This window comes from Ipomoea nil, unplaced genomic scaffold (genome assembly GCF_001879475.1).
Source record: "Ipomoea nil cultivar Tokyo-kokei standard unplaced genomic scaffold, Asagao_1.1 scaffold0782, whole genome shotgun sequence".
Lineage (NCBI taxonomy): Eukaryota > Viridiplantae > Streptophyta > Magnoliopsida > Solanales > Convolvulaceae > Ipomoea > Ipomoea nil.
The window spans coordinates 304511-328510 of record NW_017617210.1 but is presented as its reverse complement, the minus strand read 5'-3'; the positions used below and the strand labels follow the sequence as shown (position 1 = coordinate 328510).

General features: G+C 42.5%; 3 protein-coding genes across 3 annotated transcripts; 2 read left to right on the top strand and 1 right to left on the bottom strand.

Annotated features, from left to right (window-relative positions):
• Nucleotides 1-354: 354 nt before the first annotated feature.
• LOC109177019 (uncharacterized mitochondrial protein AtMg00810-like) lies at nucleotides 355-1773 on the bottom strand. The gene is made up of 2 exons (XM_019326363.1): nucleotides 1614-1773; nucleotides 355-1382 (listed from the first exon to the last, which is right to left on the bottom strand). Exons 1-2 carry the CDS (start codon nucleotides 1771-1773, stop codon nucleotides 355-357), a joined length of 1188 nt encoding a protein of 395 aa, XP_019181908.1.
• Nucleotides 1774-20407: 18634 nt separating this feature from the next.
• On the top strand, nucleotides 20408-20893 carry LOC109177018. The gene has a single exon (XM_019326362.1). The coding sequence runs from the start codon at nucleotides 20408-20410 to the stop codon at nucleotides 20891-20893; it is 486 nt and encodes a 161-aa protein (XP_019181907.1).
• A 1885-nt stretch (nucleotides 20894-22778) lies between these two features.
• Nucleotides 22779-23522, top strand: LOC109177017. The gene has a single exon (XM_019326361.1). It carries the CDS (start codon nucleotides 22779-22781, stop codon nucleotides 23520-23522), a length of 744 nt encoding a protein of 247 aa, XP_019181906.1.
• Nucleotides 23523-24000: the final 478 nt, after the last annotated feature.

Here is a 24000-nt window from a genome sequence, read left to right as displayed (position 1 = left end):
TTGAGAGTAGAATTTGGGAGTATGACTATATGAGTAATGTTTTCAGTTATATTGTGTACCATAAATAAATGTTTATTTTTTAATATACTGAAAGTACATTAGATTAGAGAATTGAATTCATTCAGTTACGATAGAATTGTGATTACAAAAGTATATCCGTAACCAAACTGAAACTACTCCTGATAACTAGGCTACACTAAGTCAACTACACCTAACACCATACAATACAATCATATGTTAAAACAACAACAACAACAACAACAACAATAATAATAATAATAATAATAATAATAATAATAATAATAATAATAATAATAATAATAATAATAATAATAATAACACTAAGACACCCCCTCAAGAACAAGGTTGGTGAAGCACAACATTGAGCTTGTCCCGTAGAGTAGCAAAGCGAGGCGCTGGAAGCGGTTTAGTGAAGATGTCAGCAAGTTGATCTGTAGTCGAGATGTAGTTGACAACGAAGTCTCCAGAAGCCACCTTATCTTGGAGAAAGTGGTAGTCGATCTCAACATGTTTAGTACGCGCATGGAAGACCGGGTTCGCACACAGATAAGTTGCTCCAAGATTGTCACACCATAAGGACGCGGGCTCACCAGAGTGTAGACCTAACTCCTGTAACAAAGAGACAACCCAAGTGATCTCAGCTAATACGTCAGCAAGGGCTTTATATTCTGCCTCTGTGGAAGACCGAGCGACGGTGCGTTGCTTCTTGGATAGCCAGGAGATGAGATTAGAGCCTAGGTAGACAGCAAACCCACTTGTATTCTTGCGATCAATAGGACAACCTGCCCAATCAGAGTCAGAGTAGGCCTGTATGCGAGTAGAAAATGATGGTGAGAACCGCAACCCTAGTGAAAGAGTTCCCTTAATGTAGCGTAGGACCCGTTTGACAAGTCCCCAGTGTTCGGTAGTAGGCGAGTGCATGAACTGATAGAGTCTATTTACCGAGTATGCAAGATCAGGCCGTGTGATGGTGAGATACTGAAGAGCGCCGACCACACGTCTGTAATGAGTCGGATTCTCAAACGGCTCATCAGATGGAATGACTGACTTCGTAACAGCTACTGGTGTGGCAAGAGGCTTGCAGTCAACCATTCCAGCTCGTCCCAAGAGATCAGTCATGTAACGTCGTTGAGAAAGAATAATGCAATCACCGTCTGCAATGGTTTCGATGCCCAAAAAGAAATGTGGAGTTCCCAGATCGCGGATTTTGAATGCGGATGCAAGTCGTTGCAGCAAAGAGGCGACTAACACGGCATCATTGCCCATCATTATGATGTTGTCAACATAGACGAGTAAGAAAACCCGGGAATCACCTGCTGTGTAGTAGAACAAGGAGACATCGGTTTTGGAGGATTTGAAACCTGCAGACAATAGAAAATCATGTAACCGCTTAAACCAGGCTCGTGGGGCCTGTTTTAAGCCATATAGCGAACGTTGTAGAAGACACACATGCCCGGGATTGGTCGGATCCTCATATCCCGGAGGTTGCTTCATGTACACAGTCTCTGCCAGGTGACCGTTCAAAAAAACATTGTGAACGTCGAGCTAGCGTAGCGTCCATTGTTTTGACACTGCAAGAGAGAACAACATACGGACTGTAGTGGGTTTAACCACGGGACTGAAGGTGTCAAAGAAGTCTTCTCCGGCCACCTGATTAAACCCCTTAGCCACGAGCCGCGCTTTATAACGCTCCACCGTGCCATCTGACTTGCGTTTGGTGCGGAACACCCACTTGCACCCAATAATATTCATGTGAGGCTCGGAGCAACAAGTCGCTACGTATGATTGTGGAGTAGAGCATTGAACTCCAGATCCATTGCTTCACGCCAATGTGTGTGACCCACGGCTTGGGAGTAGCACGTTGGGTCGGTGGTGACAGTTAGGGCTTGAAAAGATTCATCTGTGCCCTTAGTCATATGGCGTAGGCGCATGACATGGTCCCGACTCTGTGGGACAACCCTTCTCTTGCGTGTCCTAGCAGGTGCAGTGTGAGTTATAGCCAATGCAGGTGGCTCCTGCGCTAGTGGCACGGGCTCGGGCTCAGCATGCTGTAGTACCTCATTAGGTGCCACTACTAGAGGGAGAGCAGGTGATACTATAGGGCCAGCAGCCCAAGGCAAAGCGGGCGGTGATGTCTCAGCAGTTGTATGCCTTGTAGAAAAAGGGAAAACAGTCTCGTTAAATCGGACATGACGACAGATATAGGTTTTCCCACTTGCCAGATCAATGCATCTGTATCCCCTAAAGCTAGGTGGGTAACCTAGAAAGACACAAGGACTAGACCGGTATTCTATCTTATGACTGTTGTAAGGGCGTAGATATGGAAAACACCGGCACCCAAAGACTCGAAGAAAAGTGTATGGTGGTGGTGTTTTGAAGAGACGGGTGTAAGGAATTTCAAAGTTTATAGCTGACGAAGGCAAATAATTTATTAAGCAGGTTGCTGTTTCGAAAGCATAGTCCCAATAATGTTGGGGGACTTTGCCTTCAGCTAATAAGGCAAGGCCTATTTCAACAATGTGCCTGTTTTTACGTTCTACCCGTTCATGGGTATAGGCACACGACTGGCGATGACTTATACAAAGAGTTTGGAAAGTGGTGTGTAACTTCCGGTACTCACCCCCTAAATCGGATTGAACAGACTTGATAGAGCGCGAGAATTGCCGCTCTACCATAACACGAAACAAGTCAAAGATTTTATAGATGTCAGATTTCATCCTTAATGGATAAAACCAGCAGAAGCGTGAAAAATCGTCTACAAAAAGTACAAAATAATGGAAACCATTTGTAGACATTACAGGTGATGGGCCCCATATATCTATATATACTAAGTCTAGTACATTTTCACTCATATTGGGAACCTTATCTAATTTAAACCTTGTTGACTTGCCAAGATGACATACAACACACGATTCCATGGGTTCATTTTTATTTGGAATGACCGGGCACTTTGGAAGAATTTTATTCAGAAGTTGCTTATGTGGATGACCAAGCCTGCGGTGCCACATCGTGGGAGTGGCCCGGGAACTGACGAACGCTAGATGACACCGGGAGACCGGGAGTTTGTATAGGCCGCCAGTGGTGGGACCCTTAAGCAGAATTGCCTTGGTTGTTGAATCCTTCACAAAAAAACAATTAGAATGAAATTCAACGAATACATTATTTTCAGACGTGAATTTTTTTACGGATAACAACGGAACAGACAACGACGGAACATGTAATATATTTGACAAATATAATGGTTTTGAACTAGATGGAAGAGACGCATGACCAACACGTGAGATCACCAAACCTGCGCCATTACCAACACGCAAGACATCGGACTCGGTGTACTCGTCCGAGTGGCTCATCATTCCTGCATCCGGTGTCGCATGGGCAATCGCCCGGCATCGCCGGAGATCGCAACATGAGCCTGCGCCGGCGGCTGTGTATTATAGCGTTTGAAGCAGTATACTGCCGTGTGACCGTGAGACCTGCAAATTTGACATCGAGGTGCTCCACGACCACCACGGCTGCCACGATTCTGCCCGCCACGATTGCCACGCCCACCGCGGCCTTGCGGACTGGAGGACTGCCTTCTGCCACTGCCACCGTGCTGCCCACGCCAGGGACTGGCGCACATGGCAGTGATACTGTCGGAGTCACTCACGGCCGGATAGTCATCCACGAGTATAAACTCGTGGGCTTGGAGATGATCGGAAAGATGCGCCAATGTGACTGGAGAACCCGACGCCGTGAGGGAAGCTGCCATGTCTTTAAGCTCCGATCTCAATCCCTTGAAAACATAAAGATTTTTTTCCATTAGGGATAATGGCCGGCCGGCCTGGGCTAGGGCCTCCACGAGAAGCTGAGCACGGCCTAGGTACTCGGCGGTGGAGGAGTGGCCTTGCCGTAACACCTGGAATTGCCCCAATAGGTTGAGGCACCGCGCTTGGCTTGAGGACCCGTGAGCACTGGTGATGGAGGACCATACGGCGGCGGAGGTTTCTTTGCCGACGGCGAGATGGAGAACTTCATCCGCCATGGAGGAGACCAAGAGTGACAAGATGGACTGGTCTTGCTTTTCCCAAGCCTTGAAAGCCGGATTGGGAACGACGGAGGCAGTCGCGTTGGAGGCAGCATCGGTCGACGGCACGGTGATAGTAGCCGGTGGACATGGCAGACTACCATCGACGTATCCCAACAACTCCTGGCCGCGGAGGAACGGGATCAACTGCGTGCGGCAAAATAGAAAATTGCGATGCGTCAACTTCATGCTCACAAAATGGTGAGCGCCGGAAAGTGCGTTCGCGCCTGCCGGAGATGGAGTGCTGGTGGCGGAAGCAGTTCGGTCAGACGAGCTTGACGACATGGCTGGACAAAGTCCGGTCGGAGGGGGAAGATTTTTGGCCGGTGGTGTTTACGGGTGGGAGGGGGAATTTTGCGGTGAGGAGAGAGAACCGATACCTGACTGATACCAGATTAGAGAATTGATTTCATTCAGATACGATAGAATTGTGATTACAAAAGTATATCCGTAACCAAACTGAAACTACTCATGATAACTAGACTACACTAAGTCAACTACACCTAACACCATACAATATAATAATAATAATAATAATAATAATAATAATAATAATAATAATAATAATAATAATAATAATAATAATAATAATAATAATAATAATAATAATAATAATAATAAAAATAATAATAATAATAATAATAAAATAATAATAATAATAATAATAATAATAATAATAAAAATAATAATAATAATAATAATAATAATAAAAAAAAAATAATAAAAATAATAATAATAATAATAATAATAATAATAATAATAATAATAATAATAATAATAATAATAATAATAATAATAATAATAATAATAATAATAATAATAATAATAATAATAATAATAATAATAATAATAATAATAATAATAATAATAATAAATAATAATAATAATAATAATAATAATAATAATAATAATAATAATAATAATAATAATAATAATAATAATAATAATAATAATAATAATAATAATAATAATAATAATAATAATAATAATAAAATAATAATAATAATAATAATTAATAATAATAATAATAATAATAATAATAATAATAATAATAATAATAATAATAATAATAATAATAATAATAATAATAATAATAATAATAATAATAATAATAATAATAATTAATAATAATAATAATAATAATAATAATAATAATAATAATAATAATAATAATAATAATAATAATAATAATAATAATAATAATAATAATAATAATAATAATAATAATAATAATAATAATAATAATAATAATAATAATAATAATAATAATTAATAATAATAATAATAATAATAATAATAATAATAATAATAATAATAATAATAATAATAATAATAATAATAATAATAATAATAATAATAATAATAATAATAATAATAATAATAATAATAATAATAATAATAATAATAATAATAATAATAATAATAAATAATAATAATAATAATAATAATAATAATAATAATAATAATAATAATAATAATAATAATAATAATAATAATAATAATAATAATAATAATAATAATAATAATAATAATAATAATAATAATAATAATAATAATAATAATAATAATAATAATAATAATAAAAAAAAAAAAAAAAAAAAAAAAAAATAATAATAATAATAATAATAATAATAATAATAATAATAATAATAATAAATAATAATAATAATAATAATAATAATAATAATAATAATAATAATAATAATAATAATAATAAATAATAATAATAATAAATAATAATAATAATAATAATAATAAATAATAATAATAATAATAATAAATAATAATAATAATAATAATAATAATAATAATAATAATAAATAATAATAATAATAATAATAATAATAATAATAATAATATAATAATAATAATAATAATAATAATAATAATAATAATAATAATAATAATAATAATAATAATAATAATAATAATAATAATAATAATAATAATAATAATAATAATAATAATAATAATAATAATAATAATAAAATAATAATAATAATAATAATAATAATAATAATAATAATAATAATAATAATAATAATAATAATAATAATAATAATAATAATAAATAATAATAATAATAATAATAATAATAATAATAATAATAATAATAATAATAATAATAATAATAATAATAATAATAATAATATAATAATAATAATAATAATAATAATAATAATAATAATAATAATAATAATAACAACACATTATTTGTATATTGTTTAATATTTAATAGTATACCAAATAATGAACATTCATTACTCAAAGTAGTATTGATCTCAACTACTTGAGTTTGAATCTAATGTGTCTTGAATCTTAGCTCAGTATTTCTGTTGTTGAAAACCCAAATTCTCCAATTCCATAACCACCATGATGTAATTGCGAAGGTAATACTTCGATTGTGCTTACGACTGTCTCTAAAGAAACCATTGATACCAGCGTCTAGCCAATCTTTAAAGGCTAAGCTTTAATTTGTGTGCTCTGCAGCATGTTGGGGAGGAGTATTTCCCAGACCTCTCTCGCTTTTGGGCACTCCCGAAGAATGTGTTCGATTTGCATTGTACAAATCTCACAGTCATAGGCGCTGTTGCTAGTAAAACCACGTTTCAGCCTGTTCTCATTTGTCATCAATCTATCGTGTCTTGCCAGCCACATGAAAGTATGTATACGGCTAGGAACCTTTTAATTTCCAGATATTACTCCACCCCGGCGAGCCTATCGTGTTGTCTTGGTTTGTGATCATCCTATATGCCGAATGTACAGAGAATTTGCCAGAGTTTTCTTCACCCAGCTAATGCCATCATCGCATAGGATGAATGCTGCCAATTGATTCTACTTCACATCATAGGGAAGGTGATCGTCTAGTTGAGACCATTTCCACCCATAGTCTACATCCCAATAATTTGCAATAGATGCATAGAGCTCCGGCAGGGGGAGAGGTGTGAAAGTAGATCCGCCAAAGGACGATGGCCAATCCACGAATCCAGCCAGAATAAAGTCATTTTTCCATTTCACACCTGTTTTCGGAACTCCTTTAATGAGTACAGGGCTAGTTTTCAAGATCCCTTTCCATGCGTCAAAGAATGTACTTTTAATGTGTTTAATGTCAATGATACCTTACAAGGTGGACTATGGTCCATGGTATAATCATTGATTTAAAATCTACAACAAACTAGGAGTATCAAGGTAGGCCGAAGCTCAAGGGTCGGACCTAAACTGCCCCGGGGCGAGTTAGGGCCTATAATTAAAAGATATATATATATATATATATATATATATATATATATATATATATATATATATATGAAAAATTAATACTGTTTAGGTTAAATTATTTGAATATAGAATAATAATATAATAATTTTTTATTTTTAAAAGTAGGTCCGCATGGCCTGCGAGCCCACATGAAGCGGGTTAAGGTTGCATAATCCTAGTCCACGGACTTCGCGAACCAGCCTAGAATGACTCGCGAAAAAAAAAAAATTATCGGTGGAGCAGACGGCCCGCTTTAACACCCCTACAACAAAGCATTTTAAATAACTTACATATTAAATAGACTTTTAAAAATGCTCCGGATTATGCCAAGCCTATTATAAGCTCAAGCTTGACTCTAAAAAAAGTCTACTTACATTATCATGCCTTAGGCCCTTAGGGTCCCAAAACATAGCCAAGCCTAATTTGCCAAAATGCCAAGGCATGACTCGGCTTAGCCTAATTCCTCCCCTATTTGTAGTATAAGTATGTTATTTTTATGATCAGAGTTAATGTCATATAAGGTCCTCCGAATTTGATAGTTTCATCATGTTTAGTCCAAAACTTTCAAATCAATCACCCGTAGTTCTCCGAGTTTCGAATTTCGACATGCCTTAGTCCTTCCGTTAACATCTGTCGTCTACGCCGTAAAAAATAAGGACAAAATAATCCTTTTATGTCCAGCCCAGCCAAAATAATTGATTTTTCTCAAGAATTAGCCCTAATCTCCGAGAACATATGTCGTCTACGTCGTGAAAAGTAAGGCAAAAGAGTTTTTTTATGTCCCGCCCAGCTAAAACAATTGATTCCCCTCAAGAATAGATTAGGGTTAATTCTTGAGGGAAATCAATTGTTTTGGTTGGGCTGGACATAATAAAAAAATCTTTTGCCCTTACTTTTCACGACGCAGACGGCAGGTGTTAACGGAAGGACTACGACATGTCAAAATTCAAAACTCGGAGGACCACGGGTAGTTGATTTGAAAGTTTAGGACTAAACGTGGCAAAACCACCAAACCCTGATGACCTTAGATGACATTAACTCTTATTTTTAGATTTGTTGAGTATGTGATACTTTTATAATACTCCCTCTGTCCCATTTTGCATGTCTTACTTTCCTTTTTAGTTTGTCCCAAAATGTTGTCCTCTTTCCAAAATTGAATATCACCATCATTCTACTTTTTCCCAAATTACCCTTATGACTTTTGCTTTTATTTCCAAAAGTGAAAAAGTGAAGGGCATAATTGGAAAATACATAGCATTTACTTTAATTCATTAAAAAGCGTGCAAAAAGCAAATGAGACAACCAATTCGGGACGGAGGGAGTACATATTTAAAATTTGTGTTAATCTGTTATTAACTTATTGACTTACTGTTAATCTGTTACTAATAATTTGTTTTTAAAATTTTAATTTTTTGTTTTGATAATTTGTAGATGTCATCTTCAACTGATCTAGAATCTAATGCACGATGGATTGATAATGGATTGTTAGTTTGGGTCACTTAGTTTGGAAAATTTAATGCAAAAGAACTAAGGAGTATATAGTTGAAATGATACTCCGTAATTGATAATGGATTGTTATTTAAGTTTGTTAAATCAAGAGAATTTAGAAAATGTATGATCATAACTATAATAATTGTATTGAATGATCTTCTCCACAAAGAATACAGAAAATGAGAATATATACAAGGAAGAGTCACAGGATGACTGGGATAAGAAATCATAAACTGACTCAAATACATAAAATCCTAATACTCTCCCTTAAGCACATGGTATACTAGTAACCTGTAGCTTGTCTCTAATAAAAGAAAATCTAAGACCAGGTAGAGCTTTCGTAAATATATCTACAAGTTAATCTTTGGTTGAGAAGAAGTGGACTTGAATATCTCCAGAAGCCACTCTATCTCGCATAAAGTGATAATCAATTTCTACGTACTTGGTGCGTGCATGAAAGATTGGATTGACACATATAGGTAGCACCTAGATCACACCATATCTTTGGAACAGAAATACCTGGCACCTTTATTTCGCGTAACAACGAAATAATCCATAATACCTTTGCACAGACATCTGATAGGGCTTTGTATTCCGCCTCAGTGGAAGGCTTAGCAACAGTTCTTTGCTTCTTACAAACCCAAGATATAAAATTAGTCCCTAGAAAAAACAAAAAAAAAAAAAAAAAACAGCAAAACCACTAGTGGACTTACGATCTTCAGGACAACCAGCCCAATCAGAACCAGAAAAAAGCATGAATTTTCTTTGACACTGATTTCCGTATATGCAACCCAAAACCAACTGTCCCCTTAACATAACTCAAGACATGTTTCAGTTGCTCCCAATGTGATGTGGTAGGAGCATGCATGTGCTGACAAAGCTTATTAACCACAAAGGATAAATCAAGTCGAGTAATAGTGAGATATTGTAGTGCTCCAGCGGTCCACTAAAGGGAACCGTTTTTGAAAAAAATATAGGAGTGGAGAGAGGTTTGCATTCCGCCATGCCAGCACGTTTCAAAATATCATTCATATATCATTGTTGAGACAATAGAATTCCATCATCACATTTAATAGTTTCAATGCCAAGGAAAAAAATTGGTTCACCAAGATTTCTAATCTTGAATGTGGCAGACAGTTTTGAGAGTAAGTGAGTAACTAGAGCCTGATCACTTCCCATTAGAAGAATATCATCCACATAGACCAACAAATAAACCAGTGTAGAATCTTGAGAGAAATAGAATAGAGAGACATCTATCTTTGATGCTTGAAAACCAACAGATATTAAAAACGTGTTTAAACGATTAAACTAAGCTCTAGGAGCTTGTTTTAATCCATACAATGAACGTTTTATTAAGCAGACGTGGTGTGAAAAACTAGCATCAATATAACCAGAGGGTTGCTTCATATAAACAGTTTCATCCAAATTTCCATTAAAAAAGTATTATGAACATCTAGCTGCCTGATAACCCATCCAGATGATAAAGCTAAGGATAATAGAAGCCTTACAGTTGTAGGTTTCACCACTAGACTGAATGTATCACAGAAATCCTGACCCGGAACCTGATTTAAACCTTTTGCTATTAACCTGGCTTTATGCCTCTCAATAGTGCCATCAACTGTCCTTTTCGTGCAAAACACCCATTTGCACCTGATGGAATAATTATGGAGCGGATCCGGGCGACGTAATATGAAGTTAATTAGACCCGGGACCCGACTTGACTACGCACGCGGCCGAACGGACCATGGAGGGGTCTGCATCCCCGGGGTCCTCGGCTACTATCACGGGGTCCTCGGTACTACCACGGGGTCCTCGCCTACTATCACGGGTCCTCGGTACTACCATGGGGTCCTCGGTTACTACCACAGGGTCCCCGGCTACTACTACGAGTGTCCTCGGCTACTACCACAGGGTCCCCGGCTACTACCACGGGGTCCTCGGCTACCACCCCAGGGTCCTCGTCCACTACCACGCTGGGGTCCTCGACCACCTTGGGCTCGGCTACCCTGGGGTCGGCCAACATGTGCTCGGCACCCCGGGGTCAGCCCACATAGGCTCGACCACCACGGGCTCGGCCAGCGCGGGCTCGGCCACCTGGAGTCGGCTCGGCCGACCTCCGAGCACGGCCGAGGACGAGGTCTCCGCGTTGCCCGAGTCATGCGGCTATTGTTGCGGCCCAAGGCGGTTGGGGGCATCTCCAACGGTTTCTCCGGGGTTGTTATGGCGACATAGGCTATAAAATCCCTCATTGATGTCCTAATCAGGGCATCTTCTACCTTTCATACTATAATTGTCTTGTTATTACACGTCCTGAACCTCTGTAATAGCGTTGCATATTCAATTAATACAATATCAGTCCCCGTGAGTATATTCGTACTGATATTCATACCCCTATTATCGTTTTATTATTGACTTATTATATTCAATCGTATACTCGGGTTGTATAATCCGGACCCCCGAGTTCATATAATCCATCATTGGTGCTCTTTTTTAGAGCGGCTGTACAAGCTTAAGCGCTCTCCCTATTATCATTCATCCACAACGATGGCAAGATCAGGGTCGAACACGCAATTCACAAGATTCACGCAACACCCGGGGTCGGATTAACAATGGTCGCCCCCATGGCGGGTCGGCACCACCTGTTACGCTCCCGATCCCGAACCCACAAGACGAGGCGACCGCACTCGAACAGGCAGCGACCGCGTTGAACCGCTTCGCGGAAGGGCTATGATGGGGTGCCCTGGCACCTCCACCCCCGCCACTGCCGCAGGGACGCGGTGGCCCAAGCACTCATGTGTCCCGAGCACCTGAGGCATTGGCGGATGGAGAAGTTAATTCGCCACGACCGTCAGAAATGAGAGACGACGCGAAGACCAGCATAGGCCGGCGCGAACAGCGAGATGAGGGACGAACTCGGCCGACCCGCGCCACATCCGTGCTAGGGCGGTTGGGCCCTAGGGTGCCGGCACGAGCCCGCCGCGGGCCAAGGCCGTCCGTGCAGCCCGCGAATTCATCACTTTCACGGAGGACCCGAAGCCATGATCCCCGTACTTGTTAACCCGCTCCGTGGAGGGGCTCTAAGGAAGTGTCCAACCCCCTCTACTCGGCCTCGAGACATCTTAGGAGACCCCAATCCTCCTAAGGTGCGGTATGACCCCACGTTGCCAACCTCAATTCCGTGAAGGGGGAGAGACCCCAGCTACAACCTACTTTGGTTCATAGCCGACCTCAGCTTGATCAAAACCCACTTTTTGTCGAGCACGCGTTGAGAGACTCGGCTTGTCTCGGGTGTACATACTCAGGATTTCCGAGTTCACACCAGAGAGCTCATCTTTCTCCCATCATCCGAGAAGCCAAGCTCAAGGCTTGTTGAGTTCAGCTCAAGGAACTTGGAGGAGCTTGAGCTCGGCCGCCACGACAACGAAGCCCGAGCTTGGCCACCGAGAGCACGAGCTCGGCCGTCATGAGATGGAGGTGCCAGAGCTCGGCCACCATGAGAATGGGGAGCTCGAGCTCGGCCCCGCCATGAGAATGAGGAGCCCAAGCTCGGCCACCAAGAGAATGAGGAGCCCGAGCTCGGCCACTACAACTATGAGGAGCCGAGCTCGGCCACCGAGAGCACGAGCTCATCCAACATGAGAATGAGGAGCCCGAGCTTGGCAACCGAGAGCACGAGCGCGGCCAACAAGAGAATGAGGAGCCCGAGCTTTGCAAGGGTCCTCCAGACCTTGCAAGGGTCTATCCAACCTTGCAAGGGTCCTCTTAGGGGCGATATGAGGTCCAACCTCGCCTATCGTCGAACGAAAGAGTTTTTGGGTCCAAGTTAAAGGACTTTGGCAACCGAGAGCACGAGCTCGGTCGCCATGAGAATGAGGAGCTCAAGCTCGACCACCAAGAGAATGAGGAGCCTAAGCTCGGTCGCCACAACTACGAAGAGCCCGAGCTCAGCCACCAAGAGAATGAGGAGCTCGAGCTCGGCCAACAAAACTACGAGGAGCCCGAGCCCGGCCAACAAGAGAATGAGGAGCCCGAGCTCGGCCGCCACGACTACGAAGATCCCGAGCTCGGCCACCGAGAGCCCAAGCTCGGCCAACATGAGAATGATGAGCCCGAGCTCTTATAAAGACAATATAACTAATGAAATTATTTCTCTTATTTAATTTATGAATAATGAATAATTTTTTTTGAATAAAGACATTGTAGACACATAATTCTAAATTAAAGAAATGCATATGTATTATTTTTTATTGTAACTACTAAATTATTATTTAATTATTTAATTTAGTAAGAGTAAATAGAGTACGAATTATGCTAACTTTGATTGGGATGTGGTTCAAACCTAAGACATTTCTTATTGAAATCAATGAGTAAGTTAACGGTGAAATAACAGAAATTAACGGAAAATTTAACGGATAATCATATTCATTAAGGATAAATTAGGAAATCTTAAGGAAATATTAAAATATGATCAATCTGGGCCATTCATTTGATTTAAAAATTTAATTGTCATTTTTTCTACCCATTATAGGCTTAAGTCTCTTGGGCTCTTATTAGTATAGTAGAAACGATAATATTTAACAGAAAAGTTAACGGATAATCATATTCATTAAGGATAAATTAGGAAATCTTAAGGAAATATTAAAATATGATCAATCTGAGCCATTCATTTGATTAAAAAATTTGGCTGTCATTTTTTCTACCTATTATAGACCTAACTCTCTTGGGTTCTTATTAGTATAGTAGATTAGTTTGTTGATTAGGTATTGTTAGCATTTATATTAATAGTGTTTAATACAAATATACCATACATTCTTCCAAAGGCTGAACCCCAACCCTAAGGGCCCCCTCACACTCCGACCCGACAGAACATTTGGGAGGATGTAAATCATGGTAACTCAACTGAACATGAACCACAGAGGCACAAATATACCATACATGATTATACTAAGTATTATCAACACCGAAAAAATATCTTAAATATTAAAGTTAAATATTAAGTTAATAATTAACATATAAACAAAAGAAAATTTATTTAAGAAAAAAAAAGAAAAGAAAAGAAAAGAAGAGGAATTTCATTAATAATCAAGATCACCAACCAACAAATTTGTACTCCCTCTAAGTCATTTTATGTCTTAGTTAGGGTATCTCATCAATGCATTTTGGCTAGGTTTTTGAGGAAGTTTGACTTATGTGGTGGAGAGAGGGTGATGAATGAGAAAAAAAATTCCTGCACTTGGTTTTTGGTAGTGAAGTGGGCCCCACCATAGCGCAACAATAGCGTCATTTGTGGCATGTGAGGCGCAACACAGCGCCCAGCCTGGGCGCGTTAATCTAAAGATTTTTTTTGTTCAATTTTTTTTTTTTTTTTTTTTTTTTTTTTTGTATCTTTTCTCTTCACTCTCATCTACTATTTCTTAGTTACATCTATAAAAAACTCCTCAAAAACTACAATTATTGAATATGCTCTTACTATTCATTGATCAAATTAACTCTTTATTCTTTGCTTATTTCTGTTAGTATTTTCTTATAATTTTTAAATTTGATTTTTTTTGTGTGTGTGTGTGTGTGTGTGTTTAATAGTCATTTTAATGTAGTTTTTAAATATATAAATTTTTACATACTAATTTTAAACTTAATATTATAAAAACATTAAAATTTAAATAACTTTAGTCAAACTTCGTTAATCAAATTAAACACGACACATAAAATGAGACAGAGAGAGCAATAAATAAAAGATGACAAACCACTACCTAAGATAATAAGCTTCTCCGATCCCTTGCTATAAATGGGCAACACGATACAACATTTAATCCTAAGACTACCAAAATTGTCACATTTGGTAGGTCCTTTATTACTGATGGATATATTGGACCCGGAGCGAACCGACCCGGGGAGACGGACCCGAGAAGTCCCCCGGCCCAGTCAAGTGGGCCATGGCCGAGTCGGCCCAAGGCATCTCGGCCTTGGGCCGAGTCCAGCCACGGGTGGGCTCGGTACACCCGAGCCCACCACCATGGACTCGGCCACTGACGGGCCGGTCCATGGTGGACTCGGCTAGGCCGATCTCGGCAGCTCGGCCATGCCGAGTCGGATGGACTCGGCTAGGCCGAGCTCGGCAGCTCGGCCGTGCCGAGTCGGCCCGCCTTGGACCCGGTCCCGGGGGGACCCGGTCAAAGCGGGCCGATCCAACTAACCCCGATCCTAGGGGTGCGGTTGGGGAGTTTTGAGCTGATATAAAAAGACTCCCTCTTGTCCTAACAAGGGGACTGATCACTACCTGATTATTACACAACAGATTCCTAGATTGCTATCTTCTAGCATTATTGTCCTATTAAGTCTTGTAATAGCTTATTAGCGGCAATCAATACAAATATACGGTCCCCAGCGACCTACGGTCCCTGCGACCTTATTATATCTTTGCGTCCAATTATTTATCTCGTACGTATACTTATCCGGGTTTAATAATTCGGGATACCCCCGGGGAATTAAATCCATCAGTGGTGCTCTTATTGAGAGCTGCTGTACCAGCTCAAGCGTATTCTACATCCAAGTGGTCTATCGCGACCAGCTACCATGACAAGGTCGAGATCCAACTCTCGACCACACCAACGGTTCCCGTGGCACCCAGCTCGCCGCAACCGAGAACGGCCCCAACGGGGCCCCCAGCCTCCAACCGGCCACCTCCACCAGGTCGGGAACTTGAGAGATCACTTCACCAACCATCGCAGCGGTGGGCTGCCAGCTTCCATCGCCCCTCCTCCAAATCTTGCCCCGCTACAGGAGGGGGCGGTTACCCTTTAGCAATCCTCTACGACTTTGGCTCACCTCATAGAGGGTCCCCAAGGAGGTGCGCACGACGGTCTGGAAGCCACACAAAGGATGCCGACCCCGCCTCCACCTCCCTCAAGGGGCGCACCGGTCCAAGCACCCGGCTACCTCGGGCACTCAACACTCAAATCGAAGAGGATGTCAACTCACCCCGACCATTGGACACGCGGGGAGGGGGTCACATCCGCCACAGACGGGCTCGGTATACCCGAGCCCGCCCACTATGGATCCGCCCACTGCCGAGCCGGTCCATGGTGGACTCGGTTAGGCCGAGTCCGACACGTGCCGAGCTCGGCCATGCCGAGTCCACCAACCCCTAACGTACTACAAGCGGAGGAATCATGTCCCCGAAGGTCGCCAAGCCGCGGGCCCCGAGCTCGGCGGCGACGCGAGTAGGCCTCCCGAGATGAGAGGTCGGGAAACAAGTGGTCGAGCTCCAAGCACCAATCGTGATGAGGCCGAGCAGCTCCGTAAGCGAATGAACGAGCTCCTAGAGGGGATGGTCGCGCCCCAACAAGCTACCACCTTGTTGACCCACCCCGTTGAGGGGCTCCAAAGAGATGTCCGAACCCTCTTGCTTGGCCCCGACGTCTCTCCAGGGGTGCCTACATTTACCCCGGCCCTCCCAAGGGGGCGTGATAGGTCGAGCACCCGGCTCCCCCGAACCCCAGGAGCTCAAATATTGACATATGTTCCCCATGGTCGCGGTCGTTCGCGCCGGCCCCGACCTTGGCATTTCCCTAACGGTAGTACAGGGGGGACGCCCCCACTCACTACCTAACGGAATAACATGTTATGGGTTACTTACCCCTCGACAAGGACGAAGCCAAGCCGGTGGGGAGAACCTACATAGTCCCCCGTGATATACACTACAAGAAGTCCTCCAATGACACCTTGCTACATTAGGTGTCAGTCATAGAGGAGGTCCACAAAGGGACCTGCCCGGTCCACTGGGTCGTCCGTCCTCTCCAATGATATTTCAAGAGGTCATCCGTCCTCTTCAATGATGTTTCAAGAGGTCGTCCGTCCTCTCCAATGATGTTTCAAGAGGTCGCCCGTCCTCTCCAATGATGTTTCAAGAGGTCGTCCGTCCTCTCCAATGATGTTTCAAGAGGTCGCCCGTCCTCTCTAATGATGTTTCAAGAGGTCGCCCGTCCTCTCCAATGATGTTTCAAGAGGTCGCCCGTCCTCTCCAATGATGTTTCAAGAGGTCGCCCGTCCTCTCCAATGATGTTTCAAGAGGTCGTCTGTCCTCTCCAATGATGTTTCAAGAGGTCGTCCGTCCTCTCCAATGATGTTTCAAGAGGTCGTCCGTCCTCTCCAATGATGTTTCAAGAGGTCGTCCGTCCTCTTCAATGATGTTTCAAGATGTCGTCCGTCCTCTCCAATGATGTTTCAAGAGGTCGTCCGTCCTCTCCAATGATGTTTCAAGAGGTCGCCCGTCCTCTCCTACAACGTTTTAAGAGGTGGAGTATCCCCTTCAACGATGTTTCAAGTCCCCCCGACGATGTTGTAAGAATCGAGTACTCACCCGACCTCCCCAAGCATACCCTAAGGGGGCACGAGGTCCGACCTCGCGTACCAACCCCGACGGAAGAGCCCGGTGGCTTAGTCCGGCAGGACCAGGCTCAAGCGGCTAACGTACCCTAAGGGGGCACGAGGTCCGACCTTGCGTACCAACCCCGACGGAGGAGCCCGATGGTTTAGTCCAGGAGGACTAGGCTCATGCGGGTAACATACGCTAAGGGGGCACGAGGTCCGACCTCGCGTACCAACCCCGACGGAGGAGCTCGGTGGCTTAGTCCGGCAGGACTCGGCCCAAGCGGCTTGCGCACCCTAAGGGGGCACGAGGTCCGACCTCGCGTACCAACCCCGACGGAAGAGCCCGGTGGCTTAGTCCGGTAGGACTAGGCTCAAGTGGCTAACGTACTCTAAGGGGGCACGAGGTCCGACCTCGCGTACCAACCCCGACGGAGGAGCTCGGTGGCTAAGTCCGGCAGGACTCGGCCCAAGCGGCTTGCGCACCCTAAGGGGGCACGAGGTCCGACCTCGCGTACCAACCCCGACGGGAGAGTCCGATGGCTTAGTCCGGCAGGACTTAGCACATGCGGATGGCGCACCCTAAGGGGGCACGAGGTCCGACCTCGCGTACCAACCCCGATGGAAGAGCCCGGTGGCTTAGTCCGGTAGGACTAGGCTCATGCGGCTAACGTACCCTAAGGGGGCACGAGGTCCGACCTCGCGTACCAACCCCGACGGAGGAGCCCGGTGGCTTAGTCTAGGAGGACTAGGCTCAAGCGGTTAACATAAGGCATTGTGCTAAAAAAAAAAAAATTTTGAATCAATAAGGGAGAGCTGATTGTCCATTCAATACGCCAAGTCAATACAATGTGCCCACCTCCCGGAGGCAAGAGCATAGAGTATGCCCACCTCCCGAAGGCAAGAGCATAAGGTGTGCCCACCTCCCGGAAGTAAGAGCATAAGGTGTGCCCACCTCCCAGAAGCAAGAGCATAGAGTATGCCCACCTCCCGGAGGCAAGAGCGTAAGGTGTGCCCACCTCCCAGAAGCAAGAGCATAAGATGTGCCCACCTCCGGGAGGGGAAGCATGCTTATCGAAGCAAGGTACAAAAGGACACACCTCCCGGAGGGGGCCATAAAATATGCCCACCTCCCAGAGGGGAGTCATAGAATGTGCCCAACTACCGGAGGGGAGACATAAAATGTGCCCGCCTCCCGGAGGAGAGACACAAATGTGCCTACCTCCGGGGGGAGAGGCATGTTAGGAAAAGTACAAAGTCGTGGAGCGGAAGACGAGACCTATATGATAATGAAGGGATGACACTAATCAAGCCGCTATCAAGTCTAAAATCCTTGAGGTTGGGGCCGGCCACGTTGGGGTCGGTCACGTTGGGGTCGGTCATGTTGGGGTCGGCCACGTTGGGGTCGGCCACGTTGGGGTCGGTCACGTTGGGGTCGGCCACGTTGGGGTTGGTCACGTTGGGGTTGGCCACGTTGGGGTCGGCCACGTTGGGGTTGGGGTCGGCCACGTTGGGGTCGGTGACGTTGGGGTCGGCCACGTTGGGGTCGGCCATGCTGGGGTCGGCCACGTTGGGGTTGGCCACGTTGGGGTCGGCCGTGTGGGGCTCGGACCCATGGAGTGCGACTCGTGTTTACTCTACTTCATCAACGAACTTCGGTCCAAGACGCTTCGACACAAGGCACCTCGGCCCAAGAGGGGCTACCTCATGAGCTCACCCGGGAGGAGGACAACTACCTCATGAGCTCGCCCAAAAGTGAACTCAGAAATCAAAGTCTCATACACGATGCCAGGGAGTCCAAGACTTGTTAGTGTTCTTACGGAAGAGAATAAGTCCCGATTGCGATGGAATCACACCAAAGTCGGCCGAAGAGGAATGCGGAAGAGAAGAAGTCTCGCTCATGATGGATATATTATGATTGGAGCAAACTGACCCGGGAAAGCGGAACAAGAAAGTATGGAATAGACCTGGGGCAAAGTGGTTGGGCCCCGTGCTCGGCCCAAGGTGCCTCGGACATGGTGAGCTCGGTCACAGAAGGTCGGCTAATTATCAACTCGGGGCAAGCGCACAGGAGTCGGCTCGCAAGGTGTCTACTCTCTATCGTTGTCGACTTATCACAACGAAGAGAGTGGGGGACTCGTGATGGATATATTGGACCCGGAGCGAACCGACCCGAGGAGACGGACCCGAGAAGTCCCCCGGCCCAGTCAAGTGGGCCATGGCCGAGTCGGCCCAAGGCATCTCGGCCTTGGGCCGAGTCCAGCCAAGGGTGGGCTCGGTACACCCGAGCCCACCACCATGGACTCGGCCACTGACGGGCCGGTCCATGGTGGACTCGGCTAGGCCGAGCTCGGCAGCTCGGCCATGCCGAGTCGGATGGACTCGGCTAGGCCGAGCTCGGCAGCTCGGCCGTGCCGAGTCGGCCCGCCTTGGACCCTGTCCCGGGGGGACCCGGTCAAAGCGGGCCGATCCAACTAACCCTGATCCTAGGGGTGCAGTTGGGGAGTTTTGTGCTGATATAAAAAGACTCCCTCTTGTCCTAACAAGGGGACTGATCACTACCTGATTATTACACAACAGATTCCTAGATTGCTATCTTCTAGCATTATTGTCCTATTAAGTCTTGTAATAGCTTATTAGCGGCAATCAATACAAATATACGGTCCCCAGCGACCTACGGTCCCTGCGACCTTATTATATCTTTGCGTCCAATTATTTATCTCGTACGTATACTTATCCGGGTTTAATAATTCGGGATACCCTCGGGGAATTAAATCCATCAATTACAGTTTCATTGTTTCGTTGCTCAATAGACAAATTAAAGATCGCAAACTTTTTTCCTGGTAAAGTTAGAGGTTCAATTTGCAGCGACTAGAACAAATGGTATTAAAATACTCCGTAATAAAAATTGCACAATTGATGGATTAAGACACATGATTTTCCTCCGTATAAAATAATATACTCCAATCCGTAATATTTTGTTATATTATTTGTGTTGTCCCTTTAGTTAAATTTTATGGCCGCCTTATCTCAAAGGCCAGCCATCACTGTTTGACTGTTATTATCATATCAAGGAATCTAATTTTCAAACCCTCCAATCATCTTTCATTCATAGTCCAAAACATGAGGCTCTCCTTGTCTCTAAGCTAAGATAACATGGCCCATACAATACACCAATTCCACCAATGCAAAGACCACTACACTATGAAGAGAAACCAAGAGGAGCCAATTGAGGAGGACAACACTACTTCTCACCACCATGAAATCACCAAGGCAGCAGCGCAAGCGTGGCACGCCCGCCAAAGCACCTCCCGCCCCGCCACGTCAGAGTTTGACGCCCGGCGCCTCAATTTCAAGGCCTGGCCAACGAGGTTCGGGGTTGAAGCGATGAGGAAGGCGTTGACAATGACTAACAATGAACAACTGGATTACAACAATGGTGCTATAATAAGCAGTATCGATGCTAGGAAATGGGATTTCGGGGAATCCCTTTGGGACTATTATGAGATTGTGACGGTGGCCAAGAAATTGGAGGTTGGGTTACTGCTGGACCACCCATTTGCTTCTCCATTGGATGAGCCAATCCGGATTAGGAAGAAGGTGCACAAAGAGAGTAAGAATAGCTTGAGGAATTTGTTTAATAAGATTTCTTCCAAGAGATTTAGTGGAAATGATGTACCACCTCATTAAGGTGCGGTGGATGTAGTCAATTTTAATTTGCCACTTCAAATTTACATTCTAGTTATCTTAGAGCAACCACAATAGTGATTTTTCCTCAATTTTTTAAAAAGAAAAAAAAAATTAGGAATTGGTTTTATCTAATAGGAATTTAAAGGAAGGGTTTATGGTTAGATTTTTCTCATGCAAATATGATTTTTGGGGAGAAAGGGGAAAACTTGCGCAGATTGCTATGCGCCTAGAAGACGTGTGCAATGCATGCGCCTTTGGGTGGGTAATACCTTTAGTTTTTTTGTTTTCTTGTTAGAATTTATTGTTTTTTTTTTTTCCTTTTATTTCCTCTTATCTCTCTTACATGGCCTGCAAAAAACCCCCACAAAAATCTGCAACTATTGAGATTGCTCTAGTATAGTATCCCTCATATGCATTTTGCCATTTAAATTTTATTTTATTTTATTTTTTTTTGAATGCTACTAGCTCTATTACATTGTAGTATCTGTTCATATACTTTCTCAACCTACTGAAACACAAAGAGCCAATAACGCCTCCACTGAGGCTCGAACTCACAACCTTCGAATTTAAATTTTATTTAAATTACTCGACTTTCAACGTGACTTGAGTCAATTGATATGAAATTGTCCCTCTTGTATTTCTTTTGTGACATTCGATGTTCATTCAAAAAGTAATACTATTATCTAGAGATGTAAACGGTGCGAAGTGAGACGAAGATCAGAGTATTTCTCTGCCAAGGAAAAGTAATACTATTACATTCTAGTTGTCTTAGAGCAACCACAATAGTGGTTTTTCCTCAGTTTTTTAGAAAGAAAAAAAAATAGGAATTGGTTTTATCTAATAGGAATTGAAAGGAAGGGTTTATGGCTAGATTTTTCTCATGCAAATATGATTTTTGAGGAGAAAGGAGAAAACTTGTGCAAATTGCTACGCGCCTAGAAGACGTGTGCAATGCATGCGCCTTTGGGTGCGTAATACCTTTAGGTTTTTTGTTTTCTTGTTAGAATTTATTGTTTTTTATTCCCTATATTTCCTCTTCTCTCTCTTACATGGCCTGCAAAAAACCCCACAAAAATCTGCAACTATTGAGGTTGCTCTAGTATAGTATCTCTCATGTGCATTTTGCCATTTAAATTTTATTTAAATTACTCGACTTCCAACGTGACTTGAGTTGATATGAAATTGTCCCTCTTGTATTTCTTTTGTGACATTCGATGTTCATTCAAAATGTAATACCATTATCTAGAGATTTAAATGGTGCGAGGTGAGACAGAGATAAGAGTATTTCTCCGACCGCAGCAAGGATTTAAAAAATCCTTCCCATCCTTACCCTCATTATAGTCTCCGATTCAAATTTCATTCTCATTCCCTTCCTGACCTGTCTTGTAAAGGGAAAGATTTCGTATCATATTGGGTACTAGTGCAATTGATATTTCTAATCCTATCTATATGGTCTATAAATTAGTCTCGATAATAATTTATAAACTATTTTTATTATTAGTAGCTACTACACATTTCCATGGATGCCTTGATAAAATTGGGAAAACCTCTCTCTCATAGTCTCATGTTTAGTGCATTATTCAAATATGATTCGTAATATGTAAACATTCAATTAATTCAATATACTAACCCCTTAAATGTATTCAAATTACACAAAAAGTTAAAATTTGTTAATATTATGAATTTAAAAAATGCCACTAATGAAACAAATATGGAGTATTATTCTGTAATGTAAAGAATCATAAGAGTTTTTTTTTTTTTTTTTTTTTTTGTTTATTTCCCACAGTTCCTGGTGGCAAGAATATATAAAGCCAGGTATTACTCCACTTCTAGTTTTGTTGATGCTACTATTGGTAATTGTCCAAGTTTTTGTTGGAGGAGTATAATGGCAGCACATCCAATAGTGGTAGCTGGGATAAGGCGCAGGATTGGGAATGGTGAGACAACTCTGATTTGGGGACACCCATGGCTCCAGGATAATCCAAGCCCTTTGGTACAAACAATTATGCCTGAGGAGTTAAGAGAAGCACGAGTAGCAGGTTTGATTGACTCACAAACACGAACATGGGATCCACATATATTATCTGATTTATTTATCCCTGAGGATGTGAGCAAAATAGTTAAAATTCCTGTTAGCCCTGATTATGATGACTCATGGTACTGGATGGGTGACCCAAAAGGAATTTATTCAGTAAAGAATGCCTACAGGCGTATTATTGGTGATTATGAGAATAACCCAGGTGATTTTGATAAATGGGTTAGGATGTGGAAATTGAAAGTACCACCAAAGTGGAAGACTTTATTATGGAGAGTAGTATGTGATATTTTACCCACTACCACGAATTTAATTAATAAGAGGGTGGAGATTGACCCGGTTTGTCCTATGTGCATGATGACTAATGAAGATGTGTTGCATGCGTTAGTATATTGTGAATATTCTGTATTAGTTTGGAATATAACACGATTACCCATCACAAACATTGTTACAGATTCGTTTGCAGCATGGCTAGCTGGGGCTATGGCAATTTTAACGGAGGAGCAAACACAGCTTTTGGTGGGCGTTTTATACAATATTTGGAGAGGCCGCACGTGTGGAAAGGGGCCATGTCACGGCCGCAGGCTATTGTGAAGGGGGCGGCGGTTTTGCTCAAAACATGTGGTGTGGTGCACGGCCGAGCTAAGCAAGGAGGAGTACAACCACAGTCCGAGCTGGGGTTGCTAGATAATCACATGCGATGCTATATAGATGCGGGGTATCGGCAGGAAACCGGGGAGGCTACGTATGGGGTTGTGTTATTAGAGCCCGGAGGCTCGTTTGTGGCAGCAAAGAATGGAAGATCACCCACTTGTTTTTCACCACTCATGACGGAGGCTATGGCTTTTAAAGAGGCACTGTCCTGGTTAGTTGAAAGAAGTATCAATTCGGCCAGTCTGCTCACGGACTGTATGGTATTACGTACCACCATTCACCACCAGACTACACCCATCCACTCGTATGCAGGAATAATAATCGATCAGTGCAGAACAATGATGTCTTTATTTAATTCTGTTTCGTTAAGCTATGTGCCTAGACAGATTAATTTACATGCTCATACTTTAGCTTCGTT

Coding starts and splice junctions, on each gene's coding strand:
- LOC109177019 (XM_019326363.1), bottom strand. CDS start 1,773: ATGAATATTATTGGGTGCAAGTGGGTGTTCCGCACCAAACGCAAGTCA. Junction 1,383..1,613: donor GGTTAAACCCACTACAGTCC/GTATGTTGTTCT, acceptor TATTGTCTGCAG/GTTTCAAATCCTCCAAAACC.
- LOC109177018 (XM_019326362.1), top strand. CDS start 20,408: ATGAAGAGAAACCAAGAGGAGCCAATTGAGGAGGACAACACTACTTCT.
- LOC109177017 (XM_019326361.1), top strand. CDS start 22,779: ATGGCAGCACATCCAATAGTGGTAGCTGGGATAAGGCGCAGGATTGGG.